The sequence below is a fragment of the Xyrauchen texanus genome, chromosome 40 (genome assembly GCF_025860055.1).
Source record: "Xyrauchen texanus isolate HMW12.3.18 chromosome 40, RBS_HiC_50CHRs, whole genome shotgun sequence".
Lineage (NCBI taxonomy): Eukaryota > Metazoa > Chordata > Actinopteri > Cypriniformes > Catostomidae > Xyrauchen > Xyrauchen texanus.
This window is the reverse complement of record NC_068315.1, coordinates 6,922,717-6,948,806: the sequence shown is the minus strand read 5'-3', so window position 1 is coordinate 6,948,806 and position 26,090 is coordinate 6,922,717. Positions and strand designations below refer to the sequence as shown.

At 37.3% G+C, this 26,090-nt stretch overlaps 1 protein-coding gene across 2 annotated transcripts; it reads right to left on the bottom strand.

Annotated features, from left to right (window-relative positions):
- Positions 1-25,453, bottom strand: cdc42ep4b (CDC42 effector protein (Rho GTPase binding) 4b). Of its 2 annotated transcripts, XM_052113065.1 has the most exons (3): positions 25,171-25,453; positions 5,941-5,988; positions 1-5,311 (listed from the first exon to the last, which is right to left on the bottom strand). In XM_052113065.1, exon 3 carries the CDS (start codon positions 5,121-5,123, stop codon positions 4,134-4,136), a length of 990 nt encoding a protein of 329 aa, XP_051969025.1. In that variant the 5' UTR covers positions 5,124-5,311; positions 5,941-5,988; positions 25,171-25,453; the 3' UTR covers positions 1-4,133. The 2 variants fall into 2 exon arrangements, with proteins under 2 accessions (XP_051969025.1, XP_051969023.1); XM_052113063.1 differs by lacking the exon at positions 5,941-5,988.
- Between the last annotated feature and the right edge of the window lie 637 nt (positions 25,454-26,090).

Below are 26,090 nucleotides of genomic sequence, written 5' to 3'. Positions count from 1 at the left end.
AGTGTTGTTCATTGTTAGTTCATGTTAACTGATGCATTACCTAATGTCAAGTAAGACATTAAAATAAGACCGCATTTGTTAACATTATTTAAAGTGCTACCCATTTATTAACTCTAGTTAATGTTAATTTCAACATACAGCCTACTAATACATTTTTGAAGGAAGTGAAGATGGAGATTTTCTCACCGATATTACAGTAACTGTAGATTGCCGCAGTTAACTGCAGCTAGTTGGAATGGAAAATGACCACAAGGTAGCAGCAGGAACACAATTATGCTATTTGCCCAGATTCTAGACTTAGCATTGGTCAGAATTTTTAACTTTCTAATCTAGACCCTAGAACATGAAAAAACTATGACCAGTCCAAATCCTAAAGCTTATTGTCCAGAATTTAGATTGCAACCGGGCCTGACTCTAGGGGACAGTCACATTGATTGCATTGATGTTTGGCTATTACATTTTTGCTGGAATAAGTGATGAAAAGAACACAGTGAACAGGAGGACTCACAATTTAGCATTTAAAAAATTTAAGTAAAAAAGATAATTGAGAATATATGCATTAAATTAGGAATGGAGGAACCAAATGTTTGGCACAGTGCACTCATGACAGAGTTGTACTGTCCATATTTCTACACTTCCATAGAAACTAGTTACTAAATCTATACCTATTTAGCCTTGCCTACATTACCTACATAAATCAACACTGGTGATCTACAACACAAACAAACAAAATGGTTATGACAACCCTGAACACCAGTACAAATCCTCTGGTGATGTTTAACAGCTTTTACTTTTATTGAAAAATATACAGTAACTGTTATTTTGCAGGTGGAACTAAAGCAAGGCCATTGTATATACTGTACATAGTATATCAATACAGAATAATAAAGACAAAGTGACAAAAGAAAAACAGGAAAAACGTAGAAATTAAAGAGATACTTTGATATTGTTAATTACAGCTTTAGTGTGATTTCAACCATTTTCTGTAGGAGCTTTAAACTGGTGTTCTATTGTTCATGTTATCTAAAGATTTAGAGTTATACATTTTTTTAACACTTGTGGTCCTACAATAATCAGGCAAAGAAGCAATAGAAACCCCCATGTCATCATATATAAATGTCCCTGTAAGCATTGACTTGGGTACTTTTAATGGCCTGAAAGTAAACTACCATTCAAAAAAACTGTAGAGGGAACAACAGAGCTCTAAAAACCCTGCTGTAGTCCAGAATCCAGCTCATTTTCAGTCTCATATTCAGTTCCAGACATATGTCCTTCTTCAAACGCTTAACATGCAGCATGATATCACCGAGACAGCTTCTTTATTCAATTAAAGAAACATGCGAAATTGGCACATTTGCTTATCCCTGTTTGTGCTAGCAAACAAAATGACATAATGCAGCATTTCAGCCAAATATAAGGCAACACGAGTTCCTTGTACATCATTGGCAAAGCCCTTTTCCAAACCATACTATACCCAACTTGAAATCACAGTAGAAAATGAGAAGTCAGCATTTAAATCATCATCTTGATTTTTTTCTTCTCAATCATACTTTACTGGTCTTTCTGTTCAGAGTGTCATGCTTTTTACACAAACCAATGAAAAACACTGACACAGATGATATATGAAAGGAAGTGGAGGATTAGTTCTAGCCTTTGAGAGCTAAAGGTGGTGCAAAACTTAACCAGGACCACCATGCTTAGGTAAAACACCAATTAAGAGTCTGTACTATAGAAACCAGCAGTGTATACAAAAAATACAAATAATTCTAGAAAATACTGGTCTCCTCGGTTCTTAATGTGCTTGTAATATCAGATTACAGGACCGACACAGTTCACTAAACTATAACATTAATTAAAAAAATAGCAAGTGTACAGTAAATGAATAACTAAACATAATGTACATATCAAAAGTGGAAAGCTTTTAAATGATCTCTCCAAATCTGTAAGTAACTTGAAAGGATTTTGTGTGATTGAAAAACACCACTAACTGTTAATACGGATTGTTTGATGTTTTTCATTGTAAAGTAAAGTCTATTGGAGTGCTACTGTATCTTGTCAGTACTAGGGCAAACTTGGATACTGTTAGCATCTATTTTTCTTATTAATATATAAAGGTCTCATTATAGAGGACCTTTGAAGTGTAATTTGTGCATCACAAGCGGCACTAAATAAAATAGCATAAATAACTGTTTTCAAATCAAACTCAAGCTATTGGTTGAGCCAATATGTGCAATCCATTTAGACTGCAATTCCATTAGGTGCCACTAGTGGTGCAGAAATTAGACCATCTTCACCTTTACGGAAAAACATGTTTATTCTATTAAATTCTTAAAGACTTCCAAAAGGAGTAAATATTAAGAAATTGCTTTTTTGTCTAAGTTTAACTGATGCAAAAAAATCAAAGCACTAACTCTCTAAGTGGCTATTGGTTTTACATGTAAAGTCTCATCAGAGGGTGTCGAGCTCTCTTTAAAACCTAAATGCAGGAATACATAGAAATAATTACAAGATTCAGAGATGAAAACCCCTCAGAGCAGATGAGCACTGTTTGAAGTTCTAGGCAGTATACTAGACCCTGAATATAAGAGATGTCTTATCTTTTTCTATCTGATCCAATATGACACGAATTAAAAATATACTTCTGCATAGCCCTCTTGACATCAATCTTTTTAATTTACACTTGAAGAAAAAACTGACAACAAGTCATTGGTTCAACACCAGCCACTCAACCGCAGACTGATTCTGCTGCTGTCAAGTAATGCATCGTCACAGTGGTTTCAGTTTCTCATCTCTTATCTGAACCTCTACATGTGTACATGATTGAGAATTTCATGTGACCTGACAAGAAATCCTTTAACATGCACAAAGCACATGACAAGGTCCAGATCTAAAATAAACAACTCCCAACATGAAAAAAGGTAACAAATGCCAGAAATTAAGGCCACATCCACACTAATCTGTTTTTGCTTAAAAATGCATTGATTTTGCTACATTTATGCCATTCATTTTTGTTCATACACACTAGAATGGTGTTTTCCTCCAGTGAAGACTTTCAAAAACGCTCTCCATAAACACACACTTTGGAAACTATTAGAAAACTGAAAGTGGAGGTTTAAAACTTAAATTGATCAGTGTAGATATGGCCACACTAAGTGTTCTGAACCTCCATATTGGACTTCGAAAACATTTAAGTCATCATTTGATTATCCTCATATCATTTTAAAAGAATGACTTTCTTTCTGCAGAACCCAAAAGAAGATGTTTTAATGAATATCACTTTCCATGTTATCAGTAAAATGGCAGTAGATAGTCTCACTTTAAAGCTTAAAAAGGACCCAACACTATAATAAAAGTAGACAATGCGACTCATTCATGATATTCCAAATCTTTTTAAGCATTCAATGGGTTTTGGTGTCCTATTTAAGCTTTAAAATGAGGCACTATCTTCTGCCAGTATTAGAAAGACAAACAGAGATATTATTTAAAACTTCTTTCAAATTCAGCATAAGAAAGGAAGTCAAACAGTTTTGGAATTATGTGAGGCTGAGAAGTTCATTTTTAGGTTAACTATTCATATAATCCTTTACATCATTTTGGTTTTGAGTACAAGACTTAATGATGGAATCCTTGAGGACAAAAAAAACAAAAAACAAACAGGAATCTTAAGACTGTTGGGTGTTTGTTTGGAAGCATTTGGAATGCATAGGCAAGTTAAATCCAATGATCATGGAAGAATATGAAGTTTGGTTCCACAAAAAACACTTGTATTAGCACTCTCAGTGGTCAACACTGGAATTAATTAATGATACTCACGGGACTGTAAATTACCATTCTGAAATGGAGTTACCTACTGTACCCATGGCAAACACAATCACACAAACACTCCACTCTCGATAAAGTCTCTAGTAAAAGAGAGGGTTTGCATACCTGAACAAGGATTTGTAGTGAAAAAAAGCATACTGAGAATTGTTGGCTAGATAGGGCTAAAACACACATTTTCCCTTTCATCTCTACACTATAAACAGTCATCCATGTCTGTGTGCTAGCCTGAACATCCAACAATGGAGCATAACCCACCTCCAACCCTTTTTTATGTCCTTAAAAAAAAACATTCTGGCACCGGGAGGTTTACTTTACACCCTAATCTCATCATCATCATCATCATCATCCATGTAGGTGAAGTCCCTGTCATCATGCACTCTGGGTGAGCTGTACTTTATGTTGTCCATGTTCCCGTCCAATTGGTTATGGTGCTTTTCTTCAAGGACAGTGGAGCCTGAACTGGAGACAGAACAGCTGTCCATGTGCTGATGATTCCTGGTATGGAGCTCTGGAGTGTAAGGATTGGTGCTGAGCCTCTGCCGTGGAGGTCGGATTGGAGGAAGGGCCTCGTCTTCCTCAACCTCGTTGGGAGGGCTCTGGGGTGGCGAACTGCGTCCCTCGCTACTTTTTCCCTCTTCGAATCCGAGATCGTCATCATCCCAGCCTTTCTTGTCCATCACGCTCAGGATGTCCCCCAACATGGAGGGCCCAAGATCGACATGGAAGGACATGATAGACTCAGCATGTTTCATGCCTCCGGTGTATGGAACAGTTGGACGCAAGTCAGTCAGCTCACCGAAATTCCGCTCCTCAAGCTCCAAGTCTGATGCAGTGTGCGCCACAGCTCTGTTAAGTGGCTTGCCATCGGCTTCCGCAAAGTTCTTTAAAGGACTCGAGGACACGCTCTTGGGAAGGTGGATTCGGCCTTGTCCTGCATCATAGTCATTCAAATAAGGCAGCGAGATTGCATTCTTTACGTAACTTGGTGAGCTACCAGGGGGCACCAGTTTGTCTTTGTCAGGCTTGTCATGATTGACAGACTGGGAGCGCTTGCTGCTTCTGAACGTACGAGACAGGAGGCTCTGTTTAGGTGAGTGCTGTTGCACCTCAGGTTCCCGTGGTGGCTCCCCAGAGCGGGTGCTCAGAAAAGAGGTGTCCCCAAATGCATCCCCTCCTCGACCCACATGCATAGTGTGCCGGAAATCTCCCAGAGGCGCACTGATCATCTCTGCAGTGAGGTCAGCTCGAGATCGCCGCTTTGACTGTGATGACGTGGACACAAGCTGCTTCAGAATAGGCATAATGATGTTCTCAAATACAGTCCAACAAAATCCAAGTCTTTTGTCACCAAGATGTAGGATGCCCTTTTCACAAACTGTGTAGATCCAGGACAATGTTCAGGATGAAAACTCCAAGAAACAAGGACACATGGCTATTTTAATCCTCATGAAGCACATCGGTGTCCAGCCTAAAGCATATGGAAACTGACCTATAGCAGAAGAGAAGAGAATGGGGAAATAAAGCAATTTTACTATACAAGATTTCAACATATATAGCAAATAATCTCAGACAATTCAGAAGTCAAGTTGAATTTTTGCTGTATTTGAGATAATAGTATAAATAAAAATTTAAATTGCAGGCTAATGTATGTTTTCAAAAGTTTCCTTTTGTCATTAAATTGCCTGTTTTCTTAGAATGGAAACTTTGACCAACACAGCGCAGGGAGAAAAATCTGGCCAGCGAACTAACTAGAAGCATTTCACCACAAAAGCCACTTGAAATATTGCATAACACATGAAGGTAGATGTTGAAGTGGTTAGAAAATGAATTCCTGTTGAAAATACATCCCATTTGCAATGACCCTTTTAATTGTTCTTAGTTGAGGAAGTTCAGTGGTGAAAGGGTGACACATTGCACGAGTGTTGATTTACAGAGCTCTTGCTACTAAAAGATTTACGGTAGCATGGTGGCAACCACTTAAACCAAAGCTATGTACAATTCCAACTTGACTTACTATAACCATTTGAAAGATCCATTTAATCAAGGGTTAAGTCTGGATTATGCCACACAAATTCCATCCCTATTGAAATTCAGTGAGAAAAAGTAGTATTGACTTACATGAATAATCAGTGCTGGGCATGGGACATTGGTGATCTAAAAATTATCCTAGAAAAGCACACAAAAGACTTGAGTAAATTTACTGCTACATCCAGACCGAAACAGAAACAAACCTTTACGGTCAGGTTGGAGAAAATAGTCATTTTTTTGTTTTTACTCGCCAGCCTTTTGATGACATGTAAGCATAATGCAAATGAAAAAGATATAAAGCAAACCAAGAAACGGGGCATCTTCATGTATATGACATCAGCAATATAGTACATTGTACTTTTATATTTTACCTTTTCTTTTAAATCATATTTTAGCTTTTTAAAAAAGTACAAATGTCACATTCTATCAATTTATATGACATCATGAAATTGCACATTTAGTAATGATACAAGCTGTGACTGTTGTGAAATTTCATAGACAAACAAAAAATTCACAAGGTTGGAACCCAATAATAAAAATTAGGTCTGTCACGATTATTCAATTTGGCTGACGATTAATTGTCAAACAAATTATTGTGACTTAGATGATTCATTGTCTGTTTTAGGTCTTTCATGAATGTAACGTTTAATTGTCATTCAGACGGTCACATTGTGAGTGCTTTATGTCCCTCACAGCCTCATTGTCATTCACATAAAAAAAGATGGCACTAGCGTGAATAAGGTCTATGTAGAGGGATGATAAAGATAAAATTCAATAAAAGAGTGATATGTAAATCAGAAATTAAAGCCGTTTAATTTTGAAATAGGTCAAATCTACATTTTTTAAATCAGTTTAACAGAAGAGAGCGTTAAGAAATTACAGACAAATGTAACTCAAACTAGCATACATTGCATAACAAGTGCAACAAAAAATGTGCGATTGAAGACCACTAAAAGGGTGCATGTGGCCTGAAGCACAAATCCCCTTTCTTTCCAAATCCACGTTCATCTTGTGATTACATAACCATGAGCTCAGAGGATCCTGGGAGATCAGAGCAGCAAAAGGCTGCAATTCTTCTTATATTTGACTCCAGCTAGTATGGAATCCACTACTATGTGCAAGGCTCTTATATCATCTGAAAAACTAGACCTTTACTCACTGTTCTAATCTACTGCAGCTGCCTGAGATGTGACTTCCAGACCAAGTGCTGACATGATAGTTTTTCTTTTCCCTTACTACCTTTCTAATGTTCCCTACTTTTGTCTGCTTCGATCTTTTCATTTATAACTAGGGATGAGAATCATCAGGATTTTAACAATTCTAAATCTGATTCCAATTCCACAATTCTGGTTCCTATAACGTCCTTCAACGATTTTAAGGAATAAATTGTTAAAGGAATGATAAGGCATTCATTACCACATGGAGCCTCTTGTCAAATTAATCATTTATATATATATATATATATATATATATATATATATATATATATATATATATATATATATATATATATATATATATATATATATACATATATATATATATACACACTCTTCATTGTTGTAAACTCTGTATTCTATGAGAACTACGACTTCACGTTGTGACATCAGGAAAAAGAACCAAAATGGCAGTGGCATCAACAGTAAGAGGTCCTTTACATACATTTCTTTTTGGTGTTGCATTTAATTATAGCCAGTGTCACCTGGAGCGCTTTCTTTGTTAAACATTTTGAAAGAACATATAAAAGGTGAATTTATGAACTTACATTTGATAAAACTTTTGGCTGTTTGACGTTTTGGTGTTACCGAGTCTGAGGATGTGAACAGCTCTGAGTAGAATCTCTTAATTACTGTAATTCTGACAGGACGTAAAAGCAGCAGACGTTTAGGCTCCAAAACTTTGTATGGGTTGAGTACTTGTATACAGATTCATGCATTGCAAAAACCTAGCTTGAGCATGTACATACACGGTAGACTTCAGCACACGGTTGGCGAGCAGAAGTAAGATGCATATTGAGGCCATGACCTTTTTGACCCAGTACTAGAAGAGTTAAGTGGCAAAACCCTATCAGCAAATAGTTATATAGAAATACATACAGCATTGCATACTGTGTTCTCTACAGCTCTAACTAAGAACCAGTTCTCAATTCCCAACCCTTTTTGTAAACCACTCTTACGCAATATTTTTTCTTTTTTTCTCCTGATCCTTTCTCTCAAAATGACACATACTACATGTCTTGGAAGAATAATAACGATCATTATAATGTAAAGTCACCGCAGAAGGAATTAAAACAAAAGGGAACGTGAAAAGAGAGAAAATAAGAGAAAATAAGAGCTAATAATGTGGATTCAAGTGGTCTTTGAGTTATGGCAAACCTTTAGATCCCCAAAAGGGTGCTGAGATTTATAATTTAATAATCGTATTATCTGCTTCTTTACAAAGCAGAGGCCTCTTAACATTGATGACCAACAGCAGACAAAAGACCTTTCTAGACTAATCAATCCCTTAAATAAATCAAGATCACTGACACCGAGTTGTAAAACAAACTTAAAATTCTTAAAAAGCACTAGCTCAATTTCTCTAAAACTAGGGTGAAAACATTTCAACAAAGCACTTGTTGTCATCTAGACGGTCGTCCACGATACTCCATGTTTTCAAACATGACTACATAACCACCCCCAGGTTGCATGAATGCCATCTGGGTGAATGAGGTCCAGGCAACAATATTCCAAAGACACGACACCCCACCAAAACATTTGCATCTCTGACAATAAAAGCCTGTTGAGGTCAGAAATGACTGTAACTGTGCGAGAACGAGAACAGAAGGATTTTTGATAAATGATGAGCTCTCCACTCGAGTCAAAGAACTGGCTGTCCTTGCGGAGGATTCAGCTCTGCCTGCTGGTAGCCAGGCCTCATTGTTAAATAGTATATCGCCCTACTACTCAGTGTGCACCAGATAAATATGTTTATGTGTGTGTTTGTATGCATGCAAAACAATGGGAAAGAGAGCCTAGTTCCTGTGTGTGAAGGATTTTCTACTAAGAACACATTTTGTAATTATTGGAAGTAAAAAATATGCCGATCAGCCACTACATTAAAACGGCCTGCCTAATATTGTGTGGGTCCCATTCGTGCCGCCAAAACAGCATCAACCTGCTGCTCTGAGTTGCTATTCTTCTCACCACAATTGTACAGAGTGGTTATTAGAGTTACTGTAGACTTTGTCATTTCTAACCAGTTGACCTCTCTCATCAATAAGGCATATTAATCCATAGAACTACCACTCACTGGAAGTTTTTTGTAACTGGCACCATTCTGAGTAAATTCTAGAGACTGTTGTGTGGGAAAATCACAGGATATCAGCAGTTACAGAAATACTCAAACCAGCCCATCTGGCACCAACAATCATCCATGTGATTATCTAATCAGCCAATAATGTGGCAGCAGTGCAGTGCATAAAATCATGCAGATACGGGACAGGAGCTTCAGTTAACGTACACATCAACCATTAGAAAATGGTTTCCCCAACCATGATCTCAGTGATTTGGACTGTGGCATGATTGTTGGTTGCAGACGGGCTGGTTTGAGTATTTCTGTAACTGCTGATCTCCTGGGATTTTCACACACAACAGTATCTAGAGATTTTACTCAGAATAAACATCCAGTGAGTGGCAGTTCTGTGGATGGAAACACATTTTTGATGAGAGAGGACAACAGAGAATGGCCAGATTGTTTCGTGATAAAGTCTACAGTAACTAAGATAACTCAATGTTATTCTGAGATGCGGATTGGTGCTTTTTTGGCAGCAAGAGGTTCACCTACACAATATTAGGCAGGTGGTTTTAATGTTGTGGCTGATCTCTGTGTGATAAAGAGTATCAAGAATGAGAATGAAGTTAGCCTAATTTGCTGTTACGATAACAAAAAAAAATGCCCATTTTTAAGAAATTAGCTACAAAACCAAACTGAATTGTGATATGGGGAAAAATACCTCATATTTGTCTAAATGTATTTTCTTTAATTTATCATTGTTCTTTTTGTTTTTACTCAATAATATACTTTTAATAATGGGAAGAAAAAGCAAAAGGACAAACACAAAGCTTAAATTTCCAAATAAAATAATCCAAATGATAAAAGTTACACAAAAAAGTGTCTTTAGTCCAGTTCATATCAGATTCCAGCAAACCCAGCGTGTAAACATGCTTCATTAACTGCTAATCTCAAGGGATTTCAGAGCATGTAATTTGTGTTAAGCATCATTACACATCAGAACAAAATCCTAAAAGCTCCTGAAACTCAGCTTACTAGTTACACTCTCTCTTAACCAATGTGTGTGTATATCAAAACCCACCGGAGACCCACAACTTCACATCTGCACAGTGAGGGTCTAACCATCTTTGGGCCCGTTTTACAGACTCAGAGCCAGAATAGCAAGAGACCTGCTCTGGTTTCTTCAACATTCCTAAGCGTCAAACAAGAGCAAACATCTCAGTCTGTCTTGTCTGGCAGGAGGTACTAGAAAAACAAACAATGTATTGTGGTTTAAAAATATGTTGCAGTTTTTCCAAGTATGATTGTGCCATCAAACGCACAGTTGGATTCATAAGACACTCTTTTACAGTATGTACTCAAGTCACACTTTAAGGAATTAAGACAAGGAAACAAAGCAATCAGGGTATAAATGATTCACAGATTTGCATCTTTTAGATGTTGAAACATACAAGCACACACCATTTCCCATGATTCATGATCGTGCTGTTAACTCATGATGTCACCATCTCTTGCGTAAAGCGCACTCGCATGCAAAGCACATGGTGGGAAATCAGATGAGACTGTTGCAAGTGATGCCAGCTGTCACTTAATGTTAACAGCACTATTTATAGATCAGTTTTAATCTTTTAAAAGAGATCATTACTTATTAAACAGGGTGTTGCTGAGCTCCGAACGATATCCAAACAATCTATCTCTAAATATGGTATGAAACATTGGAACTTTTTCCCATGTTTTATATAGGCCTAAGCAATAAGACATGAGAGGCTGTGATTTAATGTAAATGTTGTTAAAATCTGCTATATAGCCATCACTATATTTATTTTAGCATGGCTGGAACACTGTATTGACCAGTCAACATTAACTATCCATTTTATTGTTAAGCATAGTTCTCATTTAAAATAAAATAATAATTACAAAATAATTTGATTTAATAAATAAAGGTAAGTATTAAATGCAAACTCTCTCTGCAAGATACCCTGCAAAAACATTTACACTATGGTGTGATTCCGGACAAATCAGTTCTGAGCAATGTTATCTGTCAAATAATTGTGATGCATTTTCTTGGTATGCAACTGTAACAAAATAAGCATCATGCTGTCTATACCTCTAACATGTATGCAAACCATGTACATTATCTCTAATGCAAAAGCATCTGTGTGTGTTTCCGACCAACAATTTTGTGGGCAAAATTGCAAAAATAAAAATTAAATTAAATAAATTCCAAGGTTATTGTTTTTAAACCTAATTAGTTTAAATTAAAAGACGATATGTCAGCAGGAAGTTCCAATCTAGCTCTAGGCTTGTGTAAGAGTGTGTAATCATCCAATTGTCACAGTACACTTGGCACAAGTGTGTGAACCCATAATCTTTTAAACTGTTAAATCTCCCTAAGGCTCTAATTAAAGATATCAGGAAGAGTTGCATGTTGAAGAGTGCAGCGTAAAAGAAGCCTGTGTGGTTTTCAAATGTCAACTTGTTATTATTGACTACAATTTCAACCTGTTTTTCCTGTTAACTTTAACTGAATAGAACTGAGACCTCATACAAAGCATCACAACAAGGGGCAACTACATCCATGGCGAAGCAATAAATCGAAAATAATCTTGCTGTGAAAGTTACTTATAAACACCGTTTACACCTGGTATTAAGATGCATTTCTGGAGGTCCGATCACAAGTGGCAAGTGCTAAATACAGGTCTCAAAGGGGCTCAAACGTTTTGTGATCATTTCACAGAAACCACATACGTCAAACACACATGTGACCAAATCACAATTGAGGTGTAAACGCTTAACCGTCCTGAATGTGTCCAGGACAGCAGCGAAGCGCCACCCCTCACCTGTCAATTGACTGTTGCGCCAAAACAAGAGTTTAAACTTTATCAGTTATGTGCTGCTTTAAAACCAAATAACTCTCCGATAAGAAAATTTGAAAAAGCGGATACATACACAAGCATGAGAACATCGCAGATTTTCCTCAGTATGTCTGATATCGACAGGCAGGGACACAGATGACAAGCACACACATTTAAAGCTCTGCTAACACAGGTACAGTATTTCACTAAAATAACAGATCATTTTGCTCTAAATGTTATATTTATGCTTAGAATAAAAAGGACAAGGGAACACACACACACGCACACACACACACACACACACACACACACACACACACACACACACACACACACACACACAGAGTTCAGCCCAGTAGACTTCTGAAAGTTTTCTCTGGGCTTGATATTATGTATGCTTAGTCTGCACTCAGCAGTCAGTGTGGTAAACAGATATACTGTGTGTGTGTTTGTGCTTTGGGTTTCTCTGCCAAACATGTTGATGCAAACCACAAGGATTAGAATGCAGAAAAAACTAAAAACCACGTTCCAAGTCTCATATGCCACACAAACGCACATTTGTTGTCCTTTTACAGAGTGGTTTGAGTTCAAGTTTAACTATATAGCCTACTTCTAAATGAAGCTTAGCCTTTTCTGAAAAGCCAATATTACTGCACATTTTCCAGGATTCATGCTGCTTTTAACTGTAAGTCAACTTCTGCAAGGTGAAAGTTGTCGGTCTGTAATATCTGCATATAACAGACAGAACTTGGCCCTACTAATCAAGTAGATGATTTACTTTCCACATCCTTTCCAGTCCACATTCCTGTTGATGTCCTCTACCAAAAGCTCATGGGTTTGGATTAAGCCAGCAATTCTCTGAAAGCTGTTTTTTTTACAAACTAACGGAACACTTCAAGCTCCAGGTTGAGAAGAGAGCAAATAAGGATCCATTTTGTAAACGTAAATCACATAATGGCTCTCAGCTCTGGAACAGCTAAGCTGGTCTGAACTGCTCTTATGGCAGCAAAAAAACGTAGGCCCATAAAACTTTCCAAATGGCACATTCACAAACACATATGCAAAAGTAACCGTCAGTATCTGGTGTGGCCACCAGCTGCATTAAGTACTGCAGTGCATCTCCTCCTCATGGACTGCACCAGATTTGCCAGTTCTTGCTGAGAGATGTTACCCCACTCTTCCACCAAGTTGTGCACTTGCAAGTTCCCGGACATTTCTGGGGGGAATGGCCCTAGCCCTCATACTCAGATCCAACAGCCCCAGACGTGCTCCATGGGATTGAGATCCGGGCTCTTCGTTGGCCATGGCAGAGCACTGACATTTCTGTCTTGCAGGAAATCATGCACAGAATGAGCAGTATGGCTGGTGGCATTGTCATGCTGGAAGGTCATGTCAGGATGAGCCTGCAGGAAGGGTACCACTTGAGGTAGGAGGATGTCTTCCCTGTAACGCACAGCGTTGAGATTGCCTGCAATGACAACAAGCTCAGTCCGATGATGCAGTGACACACCGCCCCAGACCATCATGGACGCTCCACCTCCAAATCGATCCTGCTCCAGAGTACATGCCTCGGTGTAACGCTCATTACTCTGACAATAAACGCGAGTCCGACCATCACCGCTGGTGAGACAAAACCACGACTCCATGAAGAGCACTTTCTGCCAGTCCTGTCTGGTCCAGCAAAGGTGGGTTGTGCCTATAGGCAATGTTGTTGCCGGTGATGACTGATAAGGACCTGCCTTACAACAGGCCTACAAGCCTTCAGTCGAGCCTATTGCGGACAGTCTGAGCACTAACGGAGGGATTGTGCATTCCTGGTGTACTCGGACAGTCCTGTACCTGTGCCGCAGGTGTGATATTCAGATGTACCGATCCTGTGCAGGTGTTGTTACACGTGGTCTGCCACTGTGAGGATGATCTGTCCTTCCTGTAGCACTATCTTAGGCGTCTCACAGTACAGACATTGCAATTTATTGCCCTGGCCACACCTGCGGTCCTCATGCCTCCATGCAGCATGCATAAGGCATGTTCACGCAGATGAGCAGGGACCCTGGGCATCTCTCTTTTGGTGTTTTTCAGAGTCAGTAGAATGGTCTCTTTAGTGTCCTACATTTTTATAACTGTGACATTAAATGCCTAACATCTGTAAGCTGTTAGTGTCTTAACGACCGTTCCACAGGTCCATGTTCATTAATTGTTTATGGTTCATTGAATAAGCATGGAAAACATTGTTTAAACCCTTTACAATACTTATTTGTAAATTTATTTGTATTTTTACAAAATTATCTTTAAAATACTGTGTCCCCTGGACTAATCTCATGAAGAGAACTAGTCTGGTTTCTAATAGCAGTGGTAGCGCACATGTGACAACCTCCTGTGTATAAGCGCACAGTCTTATGGAGCATATTTTGACAGGTTCGCCTTCAACTGTACACAGAAGCAGAGCACTCACATCAAAATCTTTACTTTGGGCTTTACACGTGCCCATATGCCCAATAACACTTACCGCTTTGGCCAATGGGGCAGTGTTTTGCATTTCAGTCAAAAGCACATACCGATTTTAGCTAAGAAAAGTCACATATTCAACATATATCCCATCTATTCAAACTGGTGCATCATGTTCGGTTACAACACATGCACAAACTTATGATATCTGTGGTCATTAACTTGACTTCAATCCAGGCATGACACACCACATAAGTGTGCAATTTTGTATTCTGAATATGGATGCTCATGAGATTTCAGAAAAGAGGAAAATAATCAGTAAATAGCCACTTGTATTTAAGTTGATTCCTCATGCAAAGCTATCGTATGCCTTCAGAAGATTTCAAATACAGTGAACAAGTCATATGAACCACTCTGCTGTGGTCAATATAGACTGTTGTTGTATGGGAAAATATTTCTATGGAAAAACAGCATGAGGGTGAGTAAATAAGGAACTTGGGTGAACAATTCTTTTTGATATACAGTACATTTTAGCACTGTGTCTCCCTGGGTGTTGCCGGCAATCTTGTGACTGGAACACAAAAAGGAGAGTGTTGAAGAAAAGCAGACCCACATCGGGTGGTGCCATCATGGCAGAAGTGTTACAAAGACTGTGTGCCAACCAACTGGGTACAGCATTGTGGAACTCACAAGCCACTTCCATCCATCAACTCATTAGAGAGCAAGAGATAGAAAGACAGAGAGACAGAGAAAGAGTGAGTCCATGCTGTGTGTCTCGGATGAGTACTGGTATCTGTGACCCGTCAAGTTTCTCCACCCTTGCTGATTCACACCCGGGGTGACATGCAATAAAGACTCTTATAATGTGAAGCCAAGTGGATCCACTATATGGATTGTGTACATCCTAAAGCATTAAATGAAGAACTTCAATTGTCACACTTTTTTATGGGGTATTTTGTTTATTCAGGTATTTATATACTGATGTTTATGTAATGCTTTATTGTTACTTCATTATTCACTTTGTATTTTGGAGTGGTTTGTCTTGTGATCATGTGATTTTGGTTATCATGTGACCTATGCAATCATGTGACCTCTTGTTTAAAGATGGCTCCTGTATTAGGCATTGAGGAAGGTCACTCATGACCGAAACGTTTGCTGTCTTCTAGTGAAGGTTTTATCTCACATTGAGTGTTCTTGTTTTGTTTCATTATTATAATTATTATTATGTGCAGGCCTTTTTTTGCCTATTTGGATTTCCATGGCCTACAAACCTAGCCAAAGGACTTCTCTTTAGGCGCAGTGAGTTTTTGGTCATTGTTTTATTGAATCACATACTTCACTACAATTTATGAACCACTCTGCTTATGTCAAAAAGCTAAAGAGGAAGGACATTTCTCGGCAGACCTAAGAGATTTAAACTAAGAAATGCAGAGTTTAGATAACCTTGGGGTCGTTCATACTTTTGGTCTGGGTTCAGAAGTTCTAGTTGGAGAAAAGCATTACATTAACATTACATTTATGCATTTTGCTTACAGTGCATGAATATAATTTTTTTTTAGCAGCACATGTATTCCATAGGAATCGAACTCATGACCTAGGCAATACTAGAGCCATGCTCTACCAGTTGGGTACAGGAACACAAGCAGCACCAAACACTGTTGCTGGCTGCTAGAGTTAAAGAAAAAGTATTTGAACCCATGGATTTACCCTGAATTTATGCAGAAATTGGTCATAACTAATTCATGACCAATACAGAACTTTATTTGAAATCAAAGGGTTTACATAATGTTTCCTACATATTTTGACCAATACCTGAAGGTATCTCAACATCAGATTTGTACAACTAAATTAATACCTCTTACCATGTTTGCGCTCTATGAAAACTAAGGTATTTACTCTGTATTGTTGTGTCTAAACGATCAGTCGTTGACAAAGGAGGTTCAGGTTGTACGCAGTAAAATGTCTGCTATAGGCAGTTTCAAACTAAAGGCAACTTCTTTTACAGGTACACAAGGTAGCCTACCACTCGAGCAGCATTTTTTAAGATAGTGCCCATGGAAAGGTATAATTTACAGCTTTATGCTTTGCCCTCAGGAGTCAAAAGGATACATGAGTGCCTTGAGAAATCCTGATAAATGACAGATTTCTTTATTCTTGAACAGCTGACTAAGTTCTAACCAAGGGAATCTTCCAGTATGAGTCAGATTTGTCATATACAAAGAAACCACCAAATAGATTGCCATTGAAATAGTCCTATCCGCATGAACTGAAAAGACAACCTTAAAAGATGAGAACAAGACATTCAACACTATAAAGACGACAGTGTCTGCTGAGCGAGTTATACACATATATGACAATCACTACACAAACAATCATAATTACGCCTTATGTACCTCATTCATTAAACAATTAGAACAAATCTGTGTATAAATAATTCAACAAATCTGTTCTTACCTAAATGGCCACTTTGAGTTGAATGTGAAAATGTATGAAATAATGGTTTTACAAACGATTTACACTGAAATTCATTTGTTTTACTTGTGCTTTGTGAATAAGGCAGAGTGTCTTGAAAATCACTGAATGTTAATATGTGCAATATTTTTTATTTTTTTTTAAATGGTCTAAAATAGTTATAGATTGACTCTTGTTGGAATTATGAGTTCCCTCTAACTACCTTTGACAGTGCTGCAATTTTAGTTGTTTCACATGTCACAACAGTCAAATGGGAGAAGTCGGCGCATTTGTAAAATGAAAAAAGTACGAGTTTCCAACTTGTAATTATGAGCTCAAAAAACAACTTTTTACTACTCAAAATTTCAAAATTATGGTCATTTCGATATGACATGAATACAGCACATTCACAACTCTCCTGCAGTGAACAAATACCAAATAACTTAAGTAAAAAAAAAAAAAAAGGACTCACAAAGCTGATAAAACCCTGTAAATCCCCTTGAAGAGTGACTCAATATGGTGACAGCAGGCATTGTTTACATATGTGCAGACATGCATGACGTGGCTCAGGTACTGATTGGTCACACACAGCTGTCAGTGCTGTTCAGCTCTATAAGGTCTGAAAAGATCAAGCTCAGGTCACTTGCCACCCTCAACCCAGCTGTTCCAACCAAGAGCAACAAATTTCAGAGAGTTCTGGACTATTTCTCAAAGTACAATTGCCTTGTCACTAGACAATTTAACTCGGTAAGCAAAGTTTCCAACAAAATACCATATTTACGACAATTATTGTAATACAGAAACTTTGTCATGTTTTATGACTATGCAGTTAAATTGAAGTAATAACAGCTGTGGTGACTATGCTATTTTGGTGGTGGTGGTAACCATGGCACCAAGAGCAATGATGTGCACCTTTGTTAAATGTAGTTTTAATGGCATCACTATTTGGAGTACTTTCAATACCAAATACCATGCCCAAATTACTTAATCCAAAATCAACAGCATTTAAAGACAATTACTGATTAAATTGCCATCATTTAAAGAGGATGTATGAATGAGCTCATCAATAGGAAACACTCTGACCCTCCCTTCCTCAACACACATTGACTAGTGTCGGAGTTTACTGGAGCACACAAGTTTACCTCCATATGAGCTCTCCCTGTAAACGCCATGCTGTCTGTCCACAAAGATACAGAGCCCATGGAACCAAAGTCAAAATACAATTAAATCAACAAGTTTTGAGTTTGAAGGAGAAATAAAGAAAGCAGTGATCAACGGATATGGGTTTTTTAATTGCCGACATCCAGAGAGCAGAGTGGGCAGATAAAATGCTGATATAATCACACAATTTAATAAAGTAAATAACATAAACATAAAAATTTTAAAAATAAAAGTTAACTCTTAAGACTCTTATTTAGCACCATATTTACTCAATTTGACACTAAACTTTAACTTATAATAATATAAAATAATATTGTATTTAAAATGGTAGATAGCGGTTTCTTCTGATTTCTGTTTAGTCATCAAATTTTAGGATAATATATTAGAAGGAAATAACAGTACACACAGTAGTCCAGCAACCATGGATGGCAAGTCCACTTTACCAATAGCATTTTCTCAAAAAATTATGAATCAAACCAATTGCACATACAGTGAATAAGACATTTACTCATAGTGCACGTGAAGTTGCTCTCATGTGTTTGTGCGGACCCAGCCGGAGCAGCAGGAATCTGCTTGGATTGTTACGAGTGACCGTCATGATTTGTGAATAAGAGGAACTTTTGATCCTGATGTTTTGAATCTGGCTGATAGAATATGTGCTTCAGTGGAAGATATTAGATGAGCGATCAACAGGATTTTTGTGAGACTCATGAATTACATCTTTTAAAAGAGATATGTGCATATTTGCAGATGGTATATTATATTAGTTTTATTGATATTTGCCTTTTATCATTAGAAAAGAAAGTTAAAAGTTACTGGGAACTGCAGGGAGAGGCTGATAGAATACATGCATTAGAGGTAAATAAATGAGCGCTCCACAGGATGCTGGATCTGCTGAAGTTGTGTGAGGTTGGTTTATTACATCTGTTTAAACAAGATATGTGCATATTTGTGGGTGGTATATAATAGAAGTTTTATTGATATTTGCCTTTTATCTTCAAAAAAGTGACAATTTGTCTTCCACTATGTGAATCCACTAATCTTTTTTTTGGGTCATGTCGAACATTCTTTCTGTCTAAAGAACCAATAACCGATTAAGTGGAAAAGTGTTAATATCGGTTAAAAATATCAGTCAAACTGATTATTGGTCTCTTGTTAAACTGGAGACTTCTAAAATCACACTAATGTGAGCACATGCCAAGGCTGCTTGCAGCTGACTATCCTTACAATTAATGAATTGTTCATCATTTGGACAAACACATGAGATAAATTGTAAGTAATATAAGACAATGTAACCATTCTGATGACCACTGTGAATGTATACTTAAGTGAAGCCAAGAGCATCAGGGATGGGATGGACACTAATGAAAAAAATAAATCTTTTCATCAACAGTACACTTGAGAAAGACCACCTGCTACTCAACCAGAGACAATTAAAGAGTAAATGAAAGAGAGTTATGGAGGAAGAGAGAAAAGCAATGTGCAACAGTGCTGCCTATGACAAGCTGTACCGAAAACACCTAGGAAATGGGCGGATATATATGTAGACTTTATAAACAGAATTTCTGTCTGCTTAAGGGTACAGATTATTGCATGGGCATACAGCAACTCGTAAAACAAAGCTGGGTGTACAGTTCTGCTCATGGATATCTAGATAACGTGCTACTAAGGGACTACAACAACACTATGGATATCTTTCAAAGACTTGATACCACAATCTTAGCAAATTTAATGATTAGTTCTTTCTTGAATCTGCTCATTGAGCCAAACTTGGGACACAAACAACAATCGAGCTACAGCATGTGAGGTGTGAGGCTCACCGGCATTACATCAGTAACAAAAGTCACCATCTGACCAGAAGACTCAAGACTCTTTTCAAAGTTTTGGGTTGAACTAAAGAATCAGGAATCCATATCACCATGTGAGGAATCATTTTCATGGCCTCCTTGGTTGTCAAAGCATAGTTAATAAAGACCTCAGGCTTCACTAGGTACAAGGTCATATGACAGTATTCCTATAGGCTAGACTCAACAGGGTCTTCTTGGAATTAGAGGAACTGGCTCATTCCCTGGTATCAGTGGGGGTCAGCCTGTAGGAAGGGTGGGTGGTACAGTTTCAGATGAATATGCTTCTTGGCCTGTATGTCAAATTCCTGAGGACTCAGCTGGGCTTGAAGCATGGAGCTCCGGTCATCTTATTCAAGTTCACAAGGAGACCATGCAACAATATTAACTCTTGGCAAGACGTGCATCTGTGGCTAAAATAGTTTTGCTTTCACTTGTGTTCTGAAATTAATACAATGATTTAACAATGGCTAGATTAATGATGTCACTCTTTTTGTCATTCTTCCAGGTCTTCGGCTACTTGCCTACACCAGATGTAAATGGGTGATTTAAGTAAAACCACTGATAATATTACGTTTAAAATGCAATCTTAAACCCTATAGCTTAAATTTTGTCCCAACAGCAAACAACCTCTGTGACACAATCAAATCAACTGAGTAGGTGTTGAATCTACAGTTTTGTTATCTAGAAACGGCAGGAAAGCCAACCATAAAATAACCACAATAACAAACAACGTACAGTGTGAGACCACTAGTGAAAATGCTTCTTTTCTCTATTCTTTCCAATTTAATGCAATTGATTAATTACAAAGAAGCAAAGAAAAAGCAAAAGAAAGCTACACCTTTAGTACCAGTAGTTAACACAGTCAATGTCACAAAATAACCAACATTTGATTAGTGATAGAACAATGTGCTAAATCTTAAGTATTATTTTTCACTTCACATCAGATCAGATCTTGAAAAACCGTGGTCTCAGACTTTGGACTCAATTGTACACTCAAACCAGCAGGCTAAATTTAGGAGGGTTAAGTTTTCAAAGCTCCCCTGGTTGAACTTTAGTGCCTTTGAACACAGACGTTTCAACCTTCCATTGAGTGTGTGTCGGCAGCTGGGCTGATTACATCAGAAAGAGTATGAGGTCGTCTGACCAGTACAAGTTACTCATGTTGCTGAGTCACAAAGAGGCCAAGTCACTGTGGTGTCTGTACAGTAAGATATGAATTGGTCATACTTTTGCAATTTAATACTACTTTTACAGAAATAATACACTTGGGCTGGGTATTGATACAGATTTCCTGACTCAATTTGATTCCGATTCACAAGCTCTTGAATCAATTTGATATAGATTCATATGGGTATATTTCAGTTATAATGTCAAATGAAAAATTATCTCCCAGCTAATTATACAGGGGACCTTCTAACTAGGTACATTACAAAAATATAAATTTTACTAATAATATTTTATTAGTTTTTCACCTATGTTTCATGTATCATTTTTATTGTTTAATTGCATAATTCTGTACTATTTACAAATATTTACACTGATTTTTTGAGCATGTGCTAGAACAGGTAGAGTCTCTATAACAAAACCGGCTTTTCTGTGAAGAGTGTCTGTAGATGAGAGTTTATTTTTTGTTTTGTGATCAACAACTCACTGTAGAGAACAGAAAGGGCATTAAAAGATTAATTATTTAAATGACAAATGGGTCGCATGGATCTCATCTTTGGACACAAATTACACAGAACAACTTTTACTCTCAACACGCAGCGAAAGGATCTCGCTTCTGAATACTCCACCATTATACTACACAATGAGTGGAATATGAAAATTTTCCAGCCAGTTGCAAAATATATACATTTTATTCACACAGCGAGTGATTTCCTCCAACTGTAGTAAAGCATCACGCACAGAGTAAAAAGGGGACTTGGGATTTAAAAATCGATATCGAGATCATTCACATTAAGATTGTGATGCATCGGAATTTATAATTAATTAATAATTAATATTTAATACGCCTATACAATATTTTAGTATATGATAAAACATTTGTTATAAATACCTCCAACTCTAAAACAACTTCCTTTTCAGCTTATGTCACCAAGGCTGAGTGGGCTATTGGATAATGTTAATGGTGATGTAGTTATTTATTGTTTATGTGAAAATGGATTCTCCTATTGCAGCTTAATATGCAGAGACTTTTATAAGTAAGCCATTCAAAAACAGATTTTTCCCAAAAAAACGTAAATCTGTGGCACATTCAAACTATTTCTCTGTTACTTTAAGTGTTCCAACCGGCCTGACACAACAACATTGAGTGCTTTTACATGCACAACAACTAGGGCTGGGCGGTTTTTCTGATTAATTCGAATTTGCGTTTTGACGCAATTTTGTTTTTTTATTAAATCGAGATTTTGCACAAAAAAAAACAATATTTGCAAATCCTATAGTTGTAAATCCACCGAAGGCTGAATAGGGAAGAGAAAAACAATTAATAGCGCTTGTCTTAATGCCGCACCCAATTGGATCTGCTCCACATGTGTGGCACGGAGACTGATATAAAAGACAGCAGTAATATTCCCCAAAAATTGTGTTAATTTATTTAACATTTACACTCTGTTGACAACTTCCCAAAGTTCCTGCGAAGTGTAAAATGTAGCCTAAACAAAAGGGTGAGAGACCAACACATGAAAAACCATGAAGAAAAGCGACAGATAAGAATGGTGATAAGAAAAGGAATGCTTTGGAAAAAAGACCAAAACGTTGGAATTGGAGGGACAGAGGAAAAAAGAACACACTGCATTAATCTATACATCTGGTAGGTTGGCTCTATAGTAAATGCACGCCGACTCACACATTTGCAGAGTGCAACCTTGGTCTATATCAGGGTTCCTCAATAGGTGGCCCACGGGCCACATCTGGCCCGCAAGACTGGCCCTGGCCTGCGCTAAAGGCCTGTTCACACCAAATCCGTGACAATTTTGCGAGACAAAATTCAAAGAAAGGTCTATACACCTTAGTCCGTTAAAAAAAAATAAAAATAACAAAAATGTCACCCCCTGTACTGTTGCTGTTCTACAAACATTTATACCAGTCTCCTGCCCTGCTGTCAGTGCTAGAGATTAATATATTGAATGCTGCATTTATATACCTAATTTGGCATAACTGTTTCAATATGTTCTTTCCAAGGTGTTGATGTATTCTAAGAAGTATATAATCTGTGTTTTATGTGAATGAGATGAGTAAAGATGCTGTTGCATAAATGTATGTCCTATTTATATTTGCACATGTATTTTGCAAAAATAGTATATTCCAATCAGACTCCCGAAGCCAACTACTATTTTTATAATGTCTGGATTAATGCCTGGATAATATAACACAAGGTACTGTGATACAAATACACTTGGAATAGTGCACAGTAAGAATAACATGGTGCAGTAAAAAAATTATGCACAGCCTAATATTAAAAAATTATTAATAAGAAAACCGGTTGTTCATTAAAGTTTTTCTTTTCTTTTTTTAAACAAACAAAAACAAAAGCATGATCAGAATTGTTTGAACAAATACTGAGAAATAGAACTTTATAGAATCTGAATACTTATGCATGACTCTTTTAAAAACAACAATAGTAAAAATAGTAATAATAATAACTATAATAATAGCAGCAGCACAAACACTTTGTCATTACATCGACGGCCGTGGCCCTTGACTTTGAATTGCTGACCAAATTTAACCCTTGGTGAAACCTAATTGGGAAACCCTTGCCTAAATCTTCCCTGCTACAATTGACTGCAGAAAGGTCTCTCTGCTTGCTCTCCATTCCTAACTGAAATATAATGAGCTCGTGACATTAACTAGGCAGCTCTGATTCCAGGTATACACATTTTGTTTAGTCTATCCAAGGCAGATACTGACCCTCTGGCAGCAGGGTTGCTAGGAGACACTAATGCAACCTTTCACAAATATTGACCCAAGAATGACAAAAATGTCAAAGGTTAAGGGTCAGTGCCCAAAACCACACAACACGTATGCTATGGTGGCGATAATTTGGTCCCGAAAGTGATAATCAAGAGTTTAGAAGATAAATTAAGGCTCAGTTGGTCTCAGTTTTGACCAACTCATTCTAAATGTAAAAGAAAATGCCCTTTTAAAACCCAGGCCAACCCAGAATGCCCAAAAGTTCATTTTTATTTCATTGTGATGTTGAGACAAACCATTAGGGCCAATCAATTTCACTCTAATAACCTTATACAATAACAGCTTGGGGCATAAGAGTAACGAACTATAAAAATGCAGCCATCTGACCGATATGCATCATACACAAAATGTTACTCTTAAACATCTGTATAGTTTTAGAGCATTCAGTGTGGGAAATAAAAATACACAAGGGGCTCTTGGAAAATTTCACTGGATTCCTGTTTCAGTGCGACTTTCAAGCTGTTACATAACACTTCACTTAATTTCAAGAGTAACAATTCTCCACTTTTTTTTTTTTAAACCAGACACAAGTAGTCACCAAATAGTCTTTGCATTGGCTCCAATGTCCTGCCAAGCTTTTAGCACAACTTTATTAATAACTTATAAAATTGCAAACCTCTCGTCTTCCCCTTCAGTTTGCAATCACACACAGCACTCAGTGGCAAAGTTCCCCATTAGTAATTAATTGTTAACTCTAAACTCATTTTCACACACTTGTGCAATGGTACAAATGCACTGGCCTTCGAGATACAGTTAGGCCTACATATTAAATGTTATCTCATGTTAAACAGCTAAGCTGTGTTTCATGGGTAAATTTAAAACAGGGAAAATATCCTTTGATTAAAGATATATGTGATATCCCTCCTATGAACTATAACACAGTCAAAAGTCAATGTACTGCACACAGACAATAAAGAGCTATGACATATGATAAATGCATAATACAAACATTAAAATAACAAAACAACCCACAAAATATATTGGCAAAATATATATATAAACCTCACTAGTCCACAAACAGTTAAATCGGATATGATATTCAAATGTATACAATACCTGCTTGATTGGCCCCTGTCTGACACTAACACACCCTCAGATTTCATAAACACAACTAAACGAGACGTTAAACAGAAAGGGGGAGAACGTATATATGGGAATTCTTATCAGTGCAGAACACTTAAACTAGAGATAACTAATTGTTTGTCTTATCTAACATAATATCTTATCTAAAGTTCTGAATCTGAACATGATTAAAAGGCACAATAGCTTCATTTAAAAATAAAATGTAACATTTATAAAAAAAAAAAAAGGCTTACCACTTTGTGGTTCCTCCTTTTGGATCCAAGGAGCCCCAATGCCAAGTTGAGCTCCTCTTGGTCAACAACAATGGACCAAGTTCAATACAATAACGCTCCAAACAATAGTCTCTTGAGTAAATATTAACAAAGCATGGGCTCAGCTTGGGATATGTTGCAAATATCCTTCAGACTTATAACAGCCTTATGTTGCAATCACGGATTTAAAAATAAGTAAAAGTTGTTAAATAGGACAAACAGCGCGGCATCCGAACGAGCGCTTACTCACGTCCCAGTGGCTCACTGTGCGATGGCGCACTATGCAGTTCAAGCGTCCTGACTGCACTACAGTCTGTGTGAATGCGCTCCGCCTACAGCCCCGCCCCAAAGCGAGAATTCTGAGCGACTTCGCCCCGCCCTCCTACTCTCAGTCAGCGTTTGGTCTCCGCCCCCTAATCTGTGATCTCCGCCTCCCATCGCCTTTTAAAGGACTAGCGTCAGATTTTCGACCTAATCCATGTTCATTGACAGTGCTGAAGTTTATTTGTGGGCGGTTTATACAGGCCTGTGCTTTGCAGTAACTTGCATTAAAACATTACCACACATTATTACATTACTTTTATGATGCTTAATACATCGGTTGATGTGATTTAAATAGTTGGAAATGTTATAAAATTTTGACGCATATATTTTCAAATGCTGTCCACAGGAATGCACCAAATACTTATATTTCTGTTACATATTAATTCATTCTATTTATTTTTCATTTTCTTTATTGTTATTTAAATGTTTGAATATTTTATAATGTTATGCAAAAAGTAATTATAATATTTTTAATGTATTTAAATATAACAATACTAAAAACTGTATAAATAATCATTATAAATGTAGAAGTGTGTATACATTTTAACGTTTAAATTATTTTTTTTAATGTATTTGTA

Coding starts and splice junctions, on each gene's coding strand:
- cdc42ep4b (XM_052113065.1), bottom strand. CDS start 5,123: ATGCCTATTCTGAAGCAGCTTGTGTCCACGTCATCACAGTCAAAGCGG.